Genomic DNA, 19,512 nt, shown 5'->3' with positions numbered 1-19,512 from the left:
GATCCCGCAGGTAACTGGGTCCTGTGCCATGGAGCGCTTTAAAGATGGTAATCAATACCTTGAAACGCACCTGAAAAACCACAGGCAGCCAGTGCAGCTCGCGCAGGAGAGGTGTCACGTGGGAGTATCTTGAGCTCCCCATAATCACCCGCGCGGCTGCGTTCTGGACTAGCTGTAGTCTTCGGATGCGTCCCAAGGGAAGGCCCATGTAGAGGGCATTGCAGTAGTCCAGGCGAGACGTCACCAGCGCATGAGTGACCGTGCGTAGGGCATCCCGGTCCAGTAGGGGGCGCAATTGACGCACCAGGCGAACCTGGTGGAACGCCCCCCTTGCCACGGCTGCCACATGGTCATCCATAGACAGCCGGGCATCTAGGAGGACGCCCAAATTGCGTGCCTGCTCCACAGGGGGGAGTTGTTCACCCCCTATGGCCAGCGATGGAGTTAGCTGGCTGAACCGGGGTGCCGGTAGCCACAGCCACTCAGTCTTGGAGGGGTTGAGTTTGAGTCTGTTGTCCCCCATCCAGACCCCGACGGCTTCCAAACACCGGGACATCACTTCGACAGCCTCGTTGGGGTGGTTTGGGGTTGAGATGTACAGCTGCGTATCATCAGCGTACAGATGGTATTCAACCCCAAAACCACGGATGATCTCCCCCAGCGGCTTCACATATGCGTTGAACAGGAGGGGCGAGAGGACCGACCCCTGCGGCACCCCACAAGAGAGTGGCCTCAGGGTCGACCTCTGCCCCCCTGTCAACACACATTGCGTCCGGTCAGAGAGGTAGGAGCCGAACCACCGTAGAACGGTGCCTCCGACTCCCATCCCCCCCAGCCGGCGCAATAGGATACCATGGTCGATGGTATCAAAAGCCGCTGCGAGGTCTAATAGGACCAGGATAGAGGAACAACCTCTATCTCTGGCCCTCCAGAGATCGTCAACCAACGGTCGTGAAAATATCTCTGGACTTGCTTAATTGTATTAAAATTCCATCTGCAGTGCGGCTTTCAGACAGATGAGCTGTATTTGAGAATTGGTCTAGCAAATGTTTTGGGTGCTCTAGTTAGCAGTACAATATTACCAGAGAAGACGCTAGGAAAGATTAGGTTAACAACTCTTAATGCAGGGGTCCCGAAACTTGGCAACTTTAAGACTTGTGGACTTCTTTAAGACTTGTGGACTTCAACTCCCAGAATTCTCCAACCAGCAGAATTCTCCAACTACCAGAGCTGGAGAATTCTGGGAGTTGAAGTCCACAAGTCTTAAAGTGGCCGAGTTTGAAGACCTCTGTCTTTTGACAATGTTGTTACAGTGGGCTCTGGCAACTACGGTTGATTTGAGAGAGACTGCGAGGCTCCCCATCTAATCTTGGCTGATCGCCAAAAGAAAATCCGGCGGAACGTGGGAAATGGTCCAGATGGATCTACTAAGCGCCCGAGCAGCGAAATTGGGGCGCGCAGGCCTTTCCCGCTGCCAAAAAGGACAAGCTTGGAGAAGTGGACGTAGCCATCTGGGCAGGAGGCCCCTCCCACTCCAGGGAGAGCCAATGGGTGCAGAGCAAGGCGATCGTTCGTTCCCGGCTCTTGCCAGCTCGACTGATTCTCCGAAGAGGCGATGGCTGCGGCGCGCGTCCTCGAGTGGATCTTCGCGTTCTACTTCCTCATTCACGTCCCGATCACTTTATTCTTGGATCTGCAGCCGTTGCTGCCTGGAATTTATCCTGCCGCCGTAAGTAGAGGGGAACCGCCGAGCTCTTTGTGGCTGCTCCGCAGAGATCGCTTTGGGATCCGCTTTGCTTAAGAATGTGGGATCGGGTTTACGCATCTAAGTGCGGGAAACTTGCTCCGCGTTCCTGCCTGAAGAGGCTGAAGAATGGGGGAAGCTACATGGACCATCCAGCTCTGGATGGGGGGGATACAGCGTGTGGGATAGATCCATATGTCTTGGCTGGCTTACCAAGATTCTTTTGGGAAGAGACAGAGCTTTCGACCCTCTGAGATTAGGAAACGTGTTGTTCCATGTAGCAAAGGTCAGAATGTACAAGTAAGCCTGCTGGGCAAAAGCTGGCTTCATTCCAGCAATTTTACAACAGTTTGTGTGTATCTGACCTTAAAAAACTGGATCAAAATGTATGCAAATCTCTTCCCTGTGTTTTAACAAGGTTTCTTGTTTGCAGAGGTTTGCAAAATGGTTACATTCTTGGTTTTATTGTATATAGCCTAGAGTCATTTTGATGGGGGTTAGCCTATAAATGTGATCCCTAAATAAGTAACGATCATAAATTCTGGTATGCAGAAACATAAAATCTACATTTCACCTATTCCTGGAACCTTACATGCTATAAACCCTTTCATCCCTGAACTCTGCTTTTAGAAAGGAACTCTGCACCTTCTTGAATCGAAGTTAAAAGAAGCTGGATTCGATCCATACATTATCTAGCAATAGAAGGTGGGTGGATGGACAGATGGATGGAATGTAGATAGATAGATACATAGATAGATAGATGACAACCATTTAAATATGAGCCAACCGTGTGCAGCAGCTGCCAAAAAAGCCAACACGGTTCTAGGCTGCGTAAACAGAGGGATAGAATCAAGATCACGTGAAGGGTTAATACCACTTTATAATGCCTTGGTAAGGCCACACTTGGAATACTGCATTCAGTTTCGGTCGCCACAATGTAGAAAAGATGTGGAGACTCTAGAAAGAGTGCAGAGAAGAGCAACAAAGAGGATTAGGGGACTGGAGGCTAAAACATATGAAGAACGGTTGCAGGAACTGGGTATGTTTAGCTTAAGAGAAAAAAGGACTAGGGGAGACATGATAGCAGTGTTCAGAAATCTCAGGAGCAGCCACAAAGAAGAGGGAGTCAAGCTATTCTCCAAAGCACCTGAAGGCAGGACAAAAAGCAATGGGTGGAAATTAATCAAGGAGAGAAGCAAATTTAGAACTAAGGAGAAATTTCCTGATAGTTAGAACAATTGATCAGTGGAACAATTTGCCTCCAGATGTTGTGGATGCTCCAACAATGGAGGTTTTTAAGAAGATGTTGGATAGCCATTTGTCTGAAATGGTGCAGGGTTTCCTGCCTAGGCAGGAGGTTGGACTAGAAGACCTCCAAGTTCCCTTCCAACTCTATTCTATGATAGATAGATAGATGATAGATAGATAGATAGATAGATAGATAGATGATAGATAGATAGGTAGGTAGGTAGATAGATAGATAGATAGATAGATAGATAGATAGATAGATAGATAGATGATAGATATTTTTAAAAAATCAATGCAGGTCTATTCTTTATCTCATCTGTTGCTGCCTTCTGAAAAAATGAAGATAGAGGCTGTGACTACAGTTTAATTCTTCAAGTGGATGTACAGTCTTAAATGATGAAGGACAGAGGCAAAAAAGAGAGATGTGGTCCAAGAAGGGGACTATGCAACAGGAAGAGATTACAAGTATCTTGTTCTCCCAACATACTGAACTTTGCTGTTGAATCAACCCATTCTCCATAGCGCTGCTTGGAGAGTCCAAGGATGGGTTAACACAGCCTGTTTGCCCATGGACTGAGTAGATTTTTCCCCCCTCTGGCCACGCCTCCTTTGCCTCTTCTGGCTCAGTTTTAAAAACTCAGTCCACCCGATAGGACGAGTTTTGGGGAACACTCAGCTTTGAGCAAATAGGCTGGGTTCTCCAATAGTAATTTTAGAGTATTTTATGTGTTGATATTTAGTTGTTATTAGGATTTTTCCCCAGGTTTTATTATTTTGACTTTTTATTTTCCTTTTTTCTATTTTTTACCAAGAAGAGGATTTACTAAAGTAAGGCTGAGGCAGCGATCGGTTCCACAGCTGCTTAGTCGCAGCTGGGGGAACAAGCGAGGCCGCTTGTCCGGCGTCTGCTGGCGAGCGCAGGGAAGGACGGCAATCCCCGTGTTTCCCTGGTCGTTTTGGAGGAGAGGCTTTTAAAAAAGCCCTTGCTTCTCGAAACGGCGTCTTTTGCCGATCGGGAGAGCGGCGGCCATTTTGAAAAGCGCTGCTTTGGCGCGCTTTTCGGCTGCAGCCAATGGGAAGCGCCTGGCCCTTAAGTGAGGCTTTTGGCGCGCAGAAGAACCGGCGGCCATTTTTTTGAGACTTTTTTACTGTCCGGAAGCAGCAGCAAGCAGCAGAGCTCTCCGCCTCAAGCAGACAGCCACAGAGGATTGCGAGGGCTTGCCTGGGTCTCCAGCAAGCCTGAAGTTCCCCAGCCAACTAAGGGGAAGCGGCAAGGAGTGTCCTGGTGCCTGATCCAGCCTCCCAACTGAATCTGCAGACGCTTCTGGAGCCGTCGGGCCAGCGTCCACTGCCCTTCCCACAGCAGCGACCTCTTCGACTCAAGATCAACCAAGGATGGCTGATGAAGGTTTGGAGCGAAGGGAGGAGCTGGCAGGGCCATCTGCAAAGCTCAGTAGGCCAGATCCCTCAGGCCAGGGGAGAAAGGGAAACAAGGGCGCTGGGGGGAAAGCTTCCCACTCTTCAGCTGGGAGCAAGGCCCCCAAAATTCAAGGGGACAAGGGGCAGGACTCCCTAAAGGACAAGTCTGCTAGGCCCCAGGTTCCCTCTGCACCCTTACCAAGTGAGGCTGGGCCAGTTCCTTCCCCACCCATCCAGAGGGAGATAGAGCAGGGGGAGGAAATGGGGGATAGATCCCCATCCTTCTGTGATAGGGATTCCATGTCAGGATCCCCTGCAGCCTCTCTGGGTTACCCAGGTTCTCCTAGCTCTTCAGTCAGGGAGGATATCCCCTCCTTTCAATGCTGTTTTCATGCAGAGGATCAGAGAGATCCTCCTAGGGGTGCCAGGGGACAGGAAGGCACCCAGGCCTCCTCCTCTTCATATTCCTCCCAAAGACAGTTTAACCAGTCCTCTGACAGGTCCCAGGAACGAAACAACTTTTCTTCCAGGGGCAGACAATCCAATCAGGGGTCCTTTCGGAAGCCCTTTCGTGGGGGATCCCACAACCGTCAGTTTAGACGTGGGAAGTGACCGTCTGGGGTCTCCTCCCATCGGGGGCCGCCTGCAATTCTATGCAGACTGTTGGGAGGAAACAACCTCGGACAAGTGGGTCTTAAATACCATCAGGAGGGGTCTAACCTTGGAGTTTCTATCCTCTCCTCCGCGGACCTTTGTTCGCTGCCCACTATCCAAGAACCCTGTAAAGAGCGCTCTCATGCAGGCAGAGATAGATCATCTTCTGCAGATCAACGCAATAGAGGCAGTTCCTCCAGAACAGGAAGGGAGGGGGTTCTATTCCATTCTCTTCCTGGTCCCCAAGAATTCAGGGGGTTGGAGGGCCATTTTAGATCTGAAGCGCCTGAACAGACATCTGGCCTACAAGCGCTTCAAAATGCAGTCTCTTCAGTCGATCCTAAGCTGCATGCGACAAGGGGATCTGCTCACCTCCATCGATCTCAAGGAGGCGTACCTGCATGTGCCCATCCATCCTGCACACAGGAAGTTCCTGCGCTTCTGTTACAACGGAAAGCACTTCCAATACAGGGCGCTTCCGTTCGGACTTTCTTCTGCACCCAGAACGTTCACGAAGCTTCTTGCAGCTGTGGCGGCCCACCTGCGCAAGCTTCCAGTCCGCCTGGAGTGCTATCTGGACGACATCATCATCCACTCAAGGACTCAGCAGCTAGCGGTGAGAGATGTAAACGTCACAGTTCACACCTTACAGGACCACGGTTTTTCCGTAAACATGGAAAAAAGCAACCTGACTCCTGCCACACGCATTCAACACCTGGGCGCCATAATAGACTCAGTATCTTGCCAGGTGTCCCTGTCTCCAGAAGAATCCACAACCTCAGGAGCAGGATCCGGTCGTGTTGCAGGAACAGGTCCTGGCAGGTAGTGCAGCTATCCCAACTGTTAGGGATCATGATTTCTTGCCTCAACATAGTTCCCTGGGCACGTCTTCATGCAAGGGAACTGCAATGGTTCTTGCTTCCAATGCAAAGAGCAAAGATCAGCAACTCCACCAGGAAAGTTCGCATCCCACCAAGAGTGACTCGGTCTCTGAGTTGGTGGCAGTCTCGAGCAGTGGAGAAGGGCTGCCTATTCAGAGAACCCGACAGGATCGTGGTAACGACCGACGCCAGTCTCTACGGTTGGGGGGCGCATTGCCAAGGTCAGCTGGCGCAAGGCAGGTGGTCCAGCGCAGAGGCAGCCCGGAGCATCAATTGGCTAGAACTCAGGGCAGCCCGGCTTGCGCTGAGGAGATTTGCAGAACAGCTGAAGGGGCACCACGTTCTGCTACTGACCGACAATGTGGCCACAAAGGCTCACGTGAACCGACAAGGAGGGACCCACTCCAAAAGACTCATGTCAGAGGCGGAGGCCATAGGACGATGGGCAGAGATCCACTTAGCGTCGCTGAGGGCGGATCACATCTCCGGAACCAGCAATGTGAGTGCGGATTGGTTGAGTCGTCAGACCATCGACAACTCGGAGTGGCAACTTCATCCGGACCTGTTCGCACAGGTGGTAAGGAGGTTTGGTCTCCCACAGGTCGACCTGTTTGCCTCGGCGGCAAACACACAGCTCCAGCGGTTCTTCTCCCGCTACAAGTCAGCACAAGCGGAGGGGACGGATGCCCTGAGGTCCAGCTGGCCTCCAGGGCTTCTATACGCGTTTCCGCCCCTCCCTCTGATCCCGCAGGTGATCTACAAGCTGCTGAAGGAGGGGGCGGAGCTCATTCTGGTGGCTCCACATTGGCCCAGGAGATCCTGGTTCGCGGACCTGGTCGATCTGTCTGTGAAGCAACTGTGGAGAATTCCTCCAGACCAGGTATCCTTGCGTCAAGGGGCCATCAACCATCCAGAGCCCCAATGGTTGCAGTTAGCCGTCTGACACTTGAGGGGCAGCTCCTGAAGGACCAGAGCCTCTCAGACAACGTCATTAAAACCAAGCTTCCAGACGTCCGGCCACTACTCGCATTTATGACGCGACTTGGGCTGCCTTTTCTTCCTGGTGCAGCAAACGGGACATTGACAGTGTGGAAGCGTCCATCCCTCAGTTATTGGACTTCCTACAAGAGGGCTTGGACAAAGGACTGGCACCAGCCACTCTCAGGCGCCAGGTTGCTGCATTATCCACCATCTTAGCCAGACACCAACTTCAATCCCTGAGTCACCATCCTCAGGTCAAGAGCTTCTTGAAGGGGGCCTACAACATCCGACCCCAGGTGGTGCACAGGTACCCGACCTGGAACCTACCCTTTGTCCTGCAGGCATTGACAGCGGCTCCCTTCGAACCTTTGAGGAAGGTATCTCTTCGACATCTGACTCTTAAGACTGCCTTCCTCATAGCCATTACCTCAGCCAGAAGGGTATCTGAGATTGCTGCCTTCTCGGCCAAGGAAGAGCTGTGCATCATCCACCCAGACAGGGTCATCCTACGGTTAGACCCCGCCTTCATGCCGAAGGTGAATTCTCATTTTCACAGGTCTCAGGAGGTTATCCTCCCGAATTTCTGTCCCAGCCCTCAACACTCCAAGGAGCGCAGGTGGCACAAATTGGACTGCGAAGGGCAGTCCGCATTTACCTGAAACGAACTAAGGACATCAGGCACTCCGAGGCCTTCCTTGTGTCTTTTCAACCAGGCTCGCTGGGTCGCAAGGTGTCATCTTCAACCATAGGTCGGTGGCTGCGAGCTTGCATTAAGATGACATATGACCTTCAGGGCAAGCCGGTTCCACCTCGTGTAACGACACATTCCACCAGAAGTGCGGCCACAACCGCGGCCTGGGCGACTCAAGCATCTATTCTGGACATTTGCAGAGCGGCCACGTGGGCGTCTCCCACGGCTTTCATTAGAAACTACAAGATCGATTCCTTTGCCTCTGCCGAAGCCTCTTTTGGCCGTAGAGTATTACAGAAGGTTATTGAGGCTCCGGACAATGTCACTTCTTCCCGCTCTGGGACACAATAGCTTGGGCATGTCCCATCCTTGGACTCTCCAAGCAGCGCTATGGAGAATGACCGTTGTCTTACCTGAACGGTCGTTCTCATGGCGCTGCGGAGAGTACAAGACCCACCCAGGGTGATTGTTTAGCTCCGAGATTGTATCTTTACACAGGTGTGAGCTGAGGACGTCTTCGTCGGACAAGACCTCGTTTTTAAAACTGAGCCAGAAGAGGCAAAGGAGGCGTGGCCAGAGGGGAAAAATCTACTCAGTCCATGGGCAAACAGGCTGTGTTAACCCATCCTTGTACTCTCCGCAGCGCCATGAGAACGACCGTTCAGGTAAGACAACGGTCATTTTCAAGCTTCACACAATTCACTAAAGCCACTAGCAGGCTAGAAGGTGGAATTAATCATATGTAATAGAATAGAATAACCGAGTTGGAAGGGACTTTGGAGGTCTTCTAGTCCAACTCCCTGCTTAGGCAGAAAACCCTACACCACTTCAGACAAATGGCTATCCAACATCTTCTTAAAAACCTCCATTGTTGGAGCATTCACAACTTCTGGAGGCAAGTTGTTCCACTGGTTAATTGTTCCTAACTGTGAGGAAATTTCTCCTTAATTCTAGGTTGCTTCTCTCCTTGATTAATTTCCACCCATTACTTCTTGTCCTGTCATCAAGTGCTTTGTTGCGTGAACTCTGCTCTTAAGGCAGGAACTGAACTGTTTAAGGCTGCTTTGCCAACACAGCTAGAGAAAGAATAGGAGAGAGCGAGAGAGAGAGACTAGGAGGGACATAAATGGGAGGGAAGGGGGAGTCTGAAGAGGCTTTGGAGCCCCTCAAGTTATCTTGCCTTTAGTATGAGAGCCCCCTTCTTGTCACTCAACACAGTTACTTGATACCCTAATCAAAGAACTACCAAGAATAAAAGCCAACATTGGCAGAGCAAACTACTGTATATAAACAGGGAGCAAACACACTTAGTCGCACTGATGCTATTACCTCATTTGATCATAAAACTGCAAGCAATCAATGAAGCCCAGAGAGCACCAAGAACTCCTCAGTTCCACCTGAGTGATGGATAGTCTCTTCTATTGGCCTGTAAAAGTTGTAATCAAAACCTATCACATAGTTTGAGAAAGAAGTAAACATCTTCCCCCGTGCTAACAAAACTGGCCAGACCAACTGGTGCCGAGTTCCACCTGCTTGCTTTGCATCAATTTCCCAACCACCATTAAAATGGAGCAGCGTTTTTATTATGCAACTTCTATTTCACACACCACCATAGATAGAAGATTAAAAGGAAGGAGAAGGAGCCAATGCCGCGACGAGCCAACATGCAATCTCAATGCTCTGAGATCGCCGTCGATACTTTTGCCGCTGGGTGGTCCAAACGGACCTAAACCGTCCCGCAGAGACGGTGAACAGGAAGAATACGTCTTGCTGATCTCAGGGACATCGCAAAGTCCCTGATCGATCCAAGAGAAGTTCTTCAAGCCGGCGACAAAAAATCCAGCCATTAGGCTGATGAAGCTGGGGCAGCTCCAAAATGGAAGGATATGGAAAGAGAAAGTGCTTCCAATTGGTGAGGAATTTTTGCCGTTTTAAAAAAGACTGCCTATAAAAAACTTAAAATTAATTTAAATTGGAGAACAGAAGAAATAAGCAGCGGAATTAAATTTGCAATGGTTTTAGGCAGTGGGTTATCTTACTTTTTAAATGCTATCTTCATGGATGGAATTTATGCAAGCCTTTTAAAACGAATGGATTGTTTTCTTCTTCTTTTTTTCCTTTTATTATTCTTTGTAACCTATGGACTAAAATTCTCCTCTTTCATTGCTGTGGGTGTTCTTCTAACTCATTCAAGAATCAGACGTTCTGCTGAAAATAAAACGTTATTGTGAATCTATGCTTAATCTTGTTAAAACCTTCCAAGCTAGAGCTGGAGATAATGGCACAATTTCAACAGCAGAAAAAAAATTTAAGTCTGCAAAAAATATTCTCAGAAATACAGAAATTATCAAACACACATGAAAGGATAGAGAAGAAGTTGGAAGACTTAGAGCATCTAACAGCAAAATATAATGAAGTTGGAGATGTTTATCAAGTGGAAAAAGTGGTGGTTAAAATCCTAAAAATCAAAGAGGAAAATGAATATAAAGAAATTAAAATTGCTGATATTTATGGTGATTGGTTTGTCTCTGAAAATGGAAAAAGTGGAATACTGAAAGAGGAATTAAATTATGTTTGTTGACTGTGGAAGAGATGCACGAAAGCCTTTTTGTAATCAACTGATACACTTTCTACAGTATGTAAAGAAGGATGTGTTGTTTTTGTTTTGAAAAAAAAATATTTTAAAAAAAGAAGATTAAAAGGAAGATTTAGGTGTCCTCCTCCTCACTCACCAGCCATCTTCTCTATTCCTAAAGCTAACCGATGCGTTCACTTGGTACACAACTACATTCAAGGATCCATTGGTGGTAAACCCAGAACCCTGGTTCCGGAGTTTCCTTTGCTCCGAAGGTTTTCTACAATTGTTTTTCTTTCCCGTTGCTGCCTACGCCTTCTGGAAAGGTAAGCATGCCAGTTTGTGTGAACTAAGGGAGCAGGATATTGGGTGGGCACAGAACCACGATAAACGGTCCTTGGAGAGAAGAATGCAATTATTTCCTAATGGGGTTTGAAGATCAAAAGGTGTTCATGAGAACCATTGGACTCTTAAGCCCTCATGCTAGACTGGGCAAAGTGTTGGCAGGCTTATCTATCAGTTCTGAAATAGTGAAAGAAGCCCCTTTTCTGGCACAACTAGTTCAGAGGTGGTATCAGCAGGTTCTGACCAGTTCTGGAGAACTGGTAGCAGAAATTTTGAGTAGTTTGGAGAACCGGTAAATACCACCTCTGATTGGTCCCACCCCCATCTATTCTTTGCCTCCCGAGTCCCAGCTGATTGGGAGGGAATGGGGATTTTGCAGTAACCTTGCCATGCCACGCCCACAAAGCCATGCCCGCAGAATCGGTAGTAAAAATAATTGAATTCCACCACTGAACTAATTGATAACCCGGCGTTGTCCAGGTATTTATATATAGGGGGGAAATGTCCGAACCAAACATAATTTCTAATGCTGGATTTTCCCCCTTACCAAAGGGAGCCCCCTTGTGGAGGGGAGTTACCATGGCAACTCCACTGTGCTATACAATAGAAGCCATTTTAAGGCACAACAGGCTGTATTTTAACAGAACACACACCCCGGGGGGTGTTAGGGGTGTCTTACCTGCACAGTATTTTTATTCCAGGGAGTAAGTTATCTGTGTATCAGGTTTGGTTGAAATTGGCCAAAGCATTCTAGAGTTATTCTGGAACATACATACACACACACACACAGCCGTTTATATATAGAGAGAGATTTGTAATAGTCCTTGATTTACAACCATTTGTTTAATGACTGTTCAAGGTTACAATGGCATTGCAAAATGTAACTTAGGATCAGTCTTTGCATTACTGACCATTGCAGCATCCCTGTGGTCAAATAATTAAAATTCAGGTGCTTGGCAACTGGCATATAGTTACAACTATTACAGCATCCCGGGGTCATGTGATTACCATTTTCACCTTCCCAATTGGTGTCCAACAAGCAAAGTCAATAGGGAAAGGGTTTTTTTAAAAAGGTTTTTTTATTTTATTTTATTTTTTTACAAACATCAATGCGTGAACAGTGTGGCACCTGAGTATCGTACATTCTAATGCAAATATAACTAATAGAATTAGTCATAGTTATTACTTTCCCCCAACATATATTTCCAATAGTAACACATATTTATATTAAGTTGCAGTCTTTCATTATTCAATTATTCCATGTTTTCTCTTATAATTGCTCTTATTTTATTATATAAAAGTGTATAAACTAATATTCCACTTTTCTCTTACATTTCTATCTCTTATTATAATAGGGAAAGTTGAATTCACTTAACCACCATGTAATTTTCTGAACTGCGGTCATTTGCTTAACAACTGTGGCAAAAAAAAGTAATAAAATTGACGTGACTCCATTAAGAGCCACCTTCTTAGCAAGAGGGCAGTTCTCGTCCCAATTGTGGGACAGTATTGTAGGACTAGCAATATTTACATATGTATGCAAATTAGAAAATAAACACTTGAGGTTTTTTGGACCTAAGGCTGCAATTATTTTTAAAAAGTGTTTTTTTTTCGATGCAGGGAACTGCAAGTGGATTCGGACTCCTGTGATTATCTACGCAACACACGTAACAACAACGGTGGTCGCTTGCCTGGCCCACATCCTGTTTGCGGATTTCTCCAACGCTAAAGTCCCAAGTCCACAGACTCTGCAGCAACGCCTGACCCTATCTGCTTTCTACGCTCCTTTCTTAGCAATTCCCCTCGCGATGTTGCTTTTTGTACTGTTCAGCTCTGCTTATAAGCCAGTTGAAAAAAAGAAGAAGAAATAAAACCTTTGGCTTTTCTCCTTTGGGAAGGAAGATGTGCCAATTAGACCAAGGACGGTGTGTCTGTGTCCCTAAGGGAGCAAAGCACAGGTAGTCCTCGACTTATGACCACAATGGAGCCCAGAATTTATGTTGCTAAGTGAGGATGTTAAGTGGGTTTTGCCCCATTTTATGACTTTTCTTGCCATATTTTTAAAATGAAACTGCAGTTGTTAAATTGCCATATTTTTCGGAGTATAAGACGCACCCTTTTCCCTCAAAAAAGAGGCTGAAAATCTGGGTGCGTCTTATAAACTGAATACAGCATTTTTTGCCCCCCGAAGCCCCGCCCCCTTCACCAAAATGGCTGTGCAGAGCCTTTAGGAGGCTTCCAGAGTGCTCCTAGGGGCTGGGGAGGGCAGAAATGAGCGAAAAACAGGCCGTTTTTTGCTCAATTTTGCCCCCCCCCCTCAATCCCCAGGAGTACTCTATAAGCCTCCTAAAGGCTATGCATGCAATATTTTGATGAAAAACAAGCCAATCTTTGCTTGTTTTTTTGGGGGGGGCACCCCCCAGGAGCACTCTGCAAGCCCCCTAAAGGCTAGTTGTGCCTTTTGGGGGGGGGGGGGAAACAGTCCCATTTTTCTGAAAAACGGGCTGTTTTGGGGAGATTTGCAGAGTGCAAAAACTTTTTTTTTAATTTGCCTCTTCAAAACCTTGGTACATCTTATACTCCCAAAAATACGGTACTCTTATTTCCTTGAAAATAAAACCTCCCCGAATAATAAGCCGTCCCAAAAAATATTGCAACACAGCAGCAGCCATGAGGTGACCATGCTCACCACCTCCTGCACCTCAAAAATAATAAGACCCTGAAAATAAGGCCAAGAACAAATTTCGGGGGGGGGAGAAATAAGACCCTGTCTTATTTTTGGGGAAACACGGTGGTAACATGATAGTTAAGTGAATCTGATTCCCCCATTGACTTTGCTTGTCAGAAGGTCACAAAAGAGGATGCATGACCCCAGGACACTACGACCGTCATAAATGTGAATCAGTTGTCAAGCATCCGAATGTAAATCATGTGACCATAGGGATGCTGCAAAAGTCACAAGTGTGAAAAATGGTCATAAGTCACTTTTTTCAGTGCCATTGTAACTTAGAACAGTCACTAAACGAACTGTTATAAGACGAGGACTACCTCTAGGGACTAGGCCTTAGTGTACCTGTCAGATGGAAAATATTCTCCAGAGGGGGTCATATGAAACAGTGTTATGCCATAAAGCAACCTGCTTTTCTCGTAAAAGGGGTTGTTTCACAAATCTGAGGTGAAGAGAACACCAGACAGATGGGTTGCCCCAACATCATAAAACGCTTTTGTGAAATTGCAGGGAAAAAACCCAGATGAAAAATTGCTGGTGCTTCTACCTTCCTTGTGTAGCTGGAATCCAGGTTCTCCTGGCCCTCTTGGTATGGCTGCCGGTCCATGCTGGTCCCCTCTATGTGCTTGGGTCCCATGGTGGGGTGATGGTCAGTCTTTTCCCAGCATGAAATTCAGGTGGCTGGTCAGCCCTTCTTTCCCTCCCTTTCTCTCTCCCTCTCTCTGGCTGCTGGGCTCTTTTCTTCTGCCCATAGAAGCCTCTCCTGTCCTATCCCCTTCTCTCCCTCAGGGTTGCCCCACAGAAGCCTCTTCTATCCCTTTCTCTCCCTCAGGCTTGCCCCATAGAATCCTCTCCTCTCCTATCCCCTTACCTTCCTCAGGCTTGCCCCACAGAAGCCTCTTCTATCCTATTCTCTTTTCCCCTTCAGGCTTGCCCCATAGAAGCTTAGACATAGACAAACTTTATTGTCACTTCGAATGTACACTAATAGGCATACATTAAAATGAAATTTCATTGCATACAGCTCTTAAAGGGTCATACCTCCAATATACACTACATAAACATGACTAAATAAATAAATAAATGAATAAATAAATAGAAAATTATGCATATACACACATATATGACACAGAGAAGCAACACAGTCTAATTAAGATGTATACATGTACACATTTACATGGCGAGAAAAACGAATCTTGCGAGTTTACCAGACTGATGTGTTGCAAGAAATCTCCATCTGGATTCAGTTACAAGTGGGGAGAAAGACACTGGAAACAGGGAGGCTGATTGGAAAGATGGTTTATTGATGAACGGAGCCACATGGGCTTTAGGTCCTGGGCAGCTGAACACATAGAGTTCAGAGAGCAGTATTTATACCCTCTCTTGGGCCTTGCTCTCAAGCTTCCTGTTCCTGTGCAAGAAATGTATTCTGTTGGTTGTCAAATTCCCAGGGGGCTCTGCAGGGGTTATAGCTAACTTTTTAGTTTGTCCGAATTAAGTTTGGTTGAACCTTGCTGAGTGATGTAATGTCCCCAGGTGATTTTGCAATGCAGTGAGCCCTGCTGTTAGATGGGTAGAGGGCTAAACCTATTATGGCCTGAGGGCCATGTCTTAATCCCATCACCCTGGAGCTGAAGTTCTAATTGTCTTGTAGATAGGCTGGCCCAGGCTCTCTATGCTGTGCTCGCATGCACAATTGGCCCGTTTCCCTCAAAAAGGTAAGTAACATGGGTGGGCCCTTGGAAACACAGTTCCGGTATGGTGGCCGCTGCTCCCATGGTGGGTTCCAGGCGATACAGCCTCCCATACCAGGCTGTACCACCTGGAACCCACCACTGATGTAAACTCACTTTTGAATGTCAATCTTTCCAGCTAGCCAAGAAGCTTTGCTGAATGCCACACATCTTGGTTCCTTGGCATTAAAAGCTTCTTTCGGCAGCTCTGCTTCGTTATTCAATTATTTCTTCAAAGTGCTGATCATTGCATCCCAGCTGGAAGAACTCCAACAGGGGAGTGTTTCCTCCCAACAACAGTGTAAAAAGCTTAAAACAACCCTTCCCCTTTAAGAAAGTTAAGCCCCAGGAAAGTACCAGCAAAAGAAAAAAAAACCCATTCAGAGTCAATAAGTCTAGGCGTTCTGCCAAGGATGTAATAAGGGTTAAGAGAGGCAGTTTCTGTAAGCAGGGCAACAAAGATTAGGCTAGAAACAACACCAGAATGTTTATTTCCTGCCTCTGTACAGGATTAGCCCTGTAAAGTGGAGAAAAACAAAAAGAGATTTCTTCTAACAACCGGTTCTCCAAACTGCTTAGAAAACTAACTACCGGTTCTAGCAAATAGGCTAGAACCGGTTGAATCTTACCTCTGGTCCAAGTAGCAAGAGGAGTCAGGATTTAAGAAACCATGAAATCCCTTGAAACAGCCACAAAATCAGGCCCTGTTCTGGGATGCAATCCGGTTTAAAGGGGACATGACTCTTTCTGGGACGGATGCTCAGCTTCCATGGAGTAGAGCCACATTGGGTGGAAACTAATCAAGGAGAGAAGCAACTTAGAACTGAGGAGAAACTTCCTGACAGTGAGAACAATTAATCAGTGGAACAGAAGTTGCCTCCAGAAGTTGTGAATGCCCCAACACTGGAAGTCTTTAAGAAGATGTTGGATAGCCATTTGTCTGGAACGGTATAGGGTTTCCAGCCTAGGCAGGGGGTTATTTATTTATTTATTTATTTTATTTATTATTAGCGTTTATATACCGCCCCCTCTCCCGAAAGGGACTCGGGGCGGTGTACAGTCCGTATTAAAATACAACAGATTAAAACGTAGAAATAACTATATAAATACATGTATAAGAGGAGGGTAAAATATGCCAAACTGTACAGCTAATAAATAAATCAATACAAAAGTTTAAAATATCAAGTTAAATTTAAAACAATATCCCTCTAAAAACCAGTAAGAATGTGTATGCCAGGAGGTAGACGTTAAAATTATGCCAAACCAGCCAGTTGGAACAGGTTGGTTGGACTAGAAGACCTCCAAGGTCCCTTCCAACTCTGCTATTGTATTGTATTGTATTGTATTGTACATTGGCCATATGCAGGGCTCTAGGTCACAAAAACTAGAAACCCAATTAATTTGCTGCTCTTCAAGGCACTTTTCCTGCAACAGACCTAAATCTTTGAATCAGGGAAGCATTGAAAGGCAACTAGATATATACCATATTTTCCCCTCAAAAAAGAGGCTGAAAATCTGGGTGCGTCTTATGCACTGAATACAGCATTTTTGGCTTCCCTTCACCAAAATGGCTGTGCAGAGCCTGTAGAAAGCTTTCAGAGAGCACCTGGGGGCTGGGGAAGGCAGAAATGAGTGAAAAATGGGACGTTTTTGGCTCAATTTTGCCTCCCCCCATGGCCGCCAGGAGTACTCGATAAGCCCCCTAAAGGCTATGCATGCAATTTTTTTGATGAAAAACGGGCCCATTTTTGGCAGGTTTGCAGAGTGCAAAAACTTTTTTAAAAATTTGCCTCTTCAAAACCTTGGTGCGTCTTATACTCCGGTGCATGTTAAACTCTGAAAAATACAGTACCTATCCAAACCATCTTATGCCTTGGAAAGACAAGTAAGACATGGCCAATTGTCCTTCTAACCTACCGGTTGTAATTAAACCGTTCGTACAGCCAACTTTCACTGCAATTGCATGAATGAAATATGAATGGAGGTGTAATTGCAGTTGCATGTGGAAAAAGAGGGGGCTGCAGAGAGATCCTATGTAATATATGCTAAATGCAAGCTTATAAATAAAAGAAAGAAGGTTTTTGCATTAAAACCTGAAGTTGTCTCCATGTGTAGAACAAGATAGGTTATGTTAGAAATAACTGGAAAATTCTATTCAGAGCTGTACAAAGATCAAGATCGCTCAAAAGTAACAACACCCACGAAAGAGGAAATGCCAGATATCCTAGTGGAGGAAGTATCAAGTGCCATAAAATCAGTGAAAAATGGCAACGCTTAAGGAAATCCCTGTGTTATGGTTGAAAGTTGGTGGTTACAGTTTACACAAGATACTACTAAAACCATACTCGAGATACCTCAGAGAAGAAAAGATACGCAATGCATGGAAAATGCTGAAGTTATTCTTATGCACAAGAAAGGTGCCCAAGATGGTTTAAAGGACTATCTATCACCCAATAAGCCTTCTTTCAGTCATCTACAAGGTTTTCACCAAGATAATAGCAAAAAGAATGTTGAGAACATTATATGATGCACAGCCAAAGGAGAAAGCAGGGTTCAGAAGTGTCTGTAGCACAACGGATCGCATCCAGATGGTTCAAGAAGTCATTGAAAGCACAATGAGCGCACCATGCCGTTGTACATGGCTTTCATTGGTTACAAAAAGGCATTTGAGTCAGTATTCGAGCAATAATTAAGGCATTGTTCAACCAAGGCATACACACTGTTCACATAAATTTACAACCATCAATATATGAGAAAACAATGGCAACAATGTGCTTTAATGGTCTTAAAGTGGAAATCAACATAGAACGAGGTGTACAACAAGGCAATGCAATATCACCTATCCTTTTCTCAGCTTCTTGAAGAAGTATTTCGCAAACTTGACTGGGCAAAAGATGAAATAAAAAATCAATGGCGCCTATTTAAATCACTTAAGCTTTGCAGATGCTGTAGTTCTTGCAAAATCCAGAAGGGCAACAAAGACAGAGTCAAGAGCTGCACAAAGCAGAACCGTTTGGCTTAAAAATAAGCCTTAAAAAGAGTCAGGTTATATTTAATAAATACACCAAAGAAAAAAAAATTATATCTGCAGAAGAACTAGATGGAATAGACCACCACGTATACCTTGGCCAATTGATCTCGATGGAAGGTGTTACATTGAAGGAAATTGAACTGTGTGTTAAATGTGGTTCTCCCAGAAGAGGGTGAAAATGTCTCTGGATCTTATAGACCAAATATTGCTGAAGGCCCACCCACCTGCTGCCCATTTTTGGCCTCCACACACCCCTTTTCCAGGTCATTTTTGGGCCCATTTTGAGCCTTTTTTGGCCCATTTTGAGGCTTTTCTTAACCTGTTTTCAAGGCTTTTGGGGGGCCTTTTTGAGCCTTTTTTCAGGCCATTTATGAGGCAAGAAACGCCTCAAAAATGGGCCAAGAAAAACCTTGAAAATGGGCTGAAAAAAGTCTCAAAAATATAATACAATACAACAGCAGAGTTGGAAGGGACTTTGGAGGTCTTCTAGTCCAACTCCCTGCCTAGGCAGGAAACCCTATACTGTTCCAGACAAATGGCTATCCAGCATCTTCTTAAAGACTTCCAATGTTGGGGCATTCACAACTTCTGGAGGCAATTTCTGTTCCACTGATTAATTGTTCTAACTGTCAGGAAATTTCTCCTCAGTTCTAAGTTCTAAATGGGTGAGAGGATTAGCATATAAGACAGCGGGAACAGGTGAAATATAGATTATTAACTTTAAATATTGGTCAAATTTATACGGCCACTCGTCTCATATGCAGAGACTCTGGATGGCATACAACTAAACGAAGGATGAAAATGTTTTGCAGAACCCTCAAAACAATAAACAAACTCCAACACAAGGAATGTGTTTATGTAATAGTTTAATTCAGAAAGTTCATTGCGATAAGCCCAGCTTGCTGCAAGATTGATGCAATCTATCCCCAGCAGGTGGACTTGCAAAACCTTTAGTGTAGTCCAATTTGTTTACTAATCCCAGAGTGTGGGAAAGTGCGGTCTTAAAAGTAGCCCCCACCTTCCTAAAAGAGGCTCAGTGGCTAAGACGCTGAGCTTGTTGATCAGAAAGGTCAGCAGTTGAGAGGTTCGAATCCTTAGCGTCGCGTAACCGAGTGAGCTCCCGTTACTTGTCCCAGCTTCTGTCAACCTAGCAGTTCGAAAGCACGTAAAAATGCAAGTAGAAAAATAAGAACCACCTTTGTTGGGAAGGTAACAGCGCTCCATGTGCCTTCGCCCTTTAGTCATTCCGGTCACATCACCAGGGAGACATCTTCGGACAGTGCTGGCTCTTTGGCTTTGAAACGGAGATGAGCACCACCCCCTAGAGTCGGGAAAGACTACACATATGTGCGAGGGGAACCTTTACCTTTATCTAATCCAGACAAGCTAGATAGGAGACTCATCCGGAGCTAGATGAATTCACGCAGGTTCCCCCCATTCTCCAGTGAATCCTGAGTTTTCAACCTCCAAACAGCCAGGCAA

The 19,512-nt window shown here is 46.0% G+C and overlaps 2 protein-coding genes across 2 annotated transcripts in view; one reads left to right on the top strand and one right to left on the bottom strand.

Moving 5' to 3' along the window:
* LYRM9 (LYR motif containing 9) overlaps positions 1-19,512 on the bottom strand; it is a 403,766-nt gene that overhangs the window by 201,302 nt on the left and 182,952 nt on the right. The window lies entirely within an intron of this gene.
* On the top strand, positions 1,531-12,459 carry TMEM97 (transmembrane protein 97). Its single transcript, XM_081942510.1, has 3 exons — positions 1,531-1,729; positions 10,375-10,519; positions 12,159-12,459. Exons 1-3 carry the CDS (start codon positions 1,616-1,618, stop codon positions 12,407-12,409), a joined length of 510 nt encoding a protein of 169 aa, XP_081798636.1. The 5' UTR covers positions 1,531-1,615; the 3' UTR covers positions 12,410-12,459.

This window comes from Natrix helvetica (assembly GCF_964273705.1).
Source record: "Natrix helvetica genome assembly, chromosome: 2".
NCBI classification, from domain to species: Eukaryota; Metazoa; Chordata; class Lepidosauria; order Squamata; family Natricidae; genus Natrix; species Natrix helvetica.
The sequence above is the reverse complement of the archived record's forward strand: the minus strand, read 5'-3'. Positions and strand labels throughout refer to the sequence as shown.

Bases quoted from the DNA above. Each gene is read 5' to 3' on its own strand.
- TMEM97 (XM_081942510.1), top strand. From the start codon at position 1,616: ATGGCTGCGGCGCGCGTCCTCGAGTGGATCTTCGCGTTCTACTTCCTC. The intron at 1,730-10,374 runs GTAAGTAGAGGG...CTATTCCTAAAG, and splicing joins CTGGAATTTATCCTGCCGCC to CTAACCGATGCGTTCACTTG. The intron at 10,520-12,158 runs GTAAGCATGCCA...TTTTCGATGCAG, and splicing joins TGCCTACGCCTTCTGGAAAG to GGAACTGCAAGTGGATTCGG.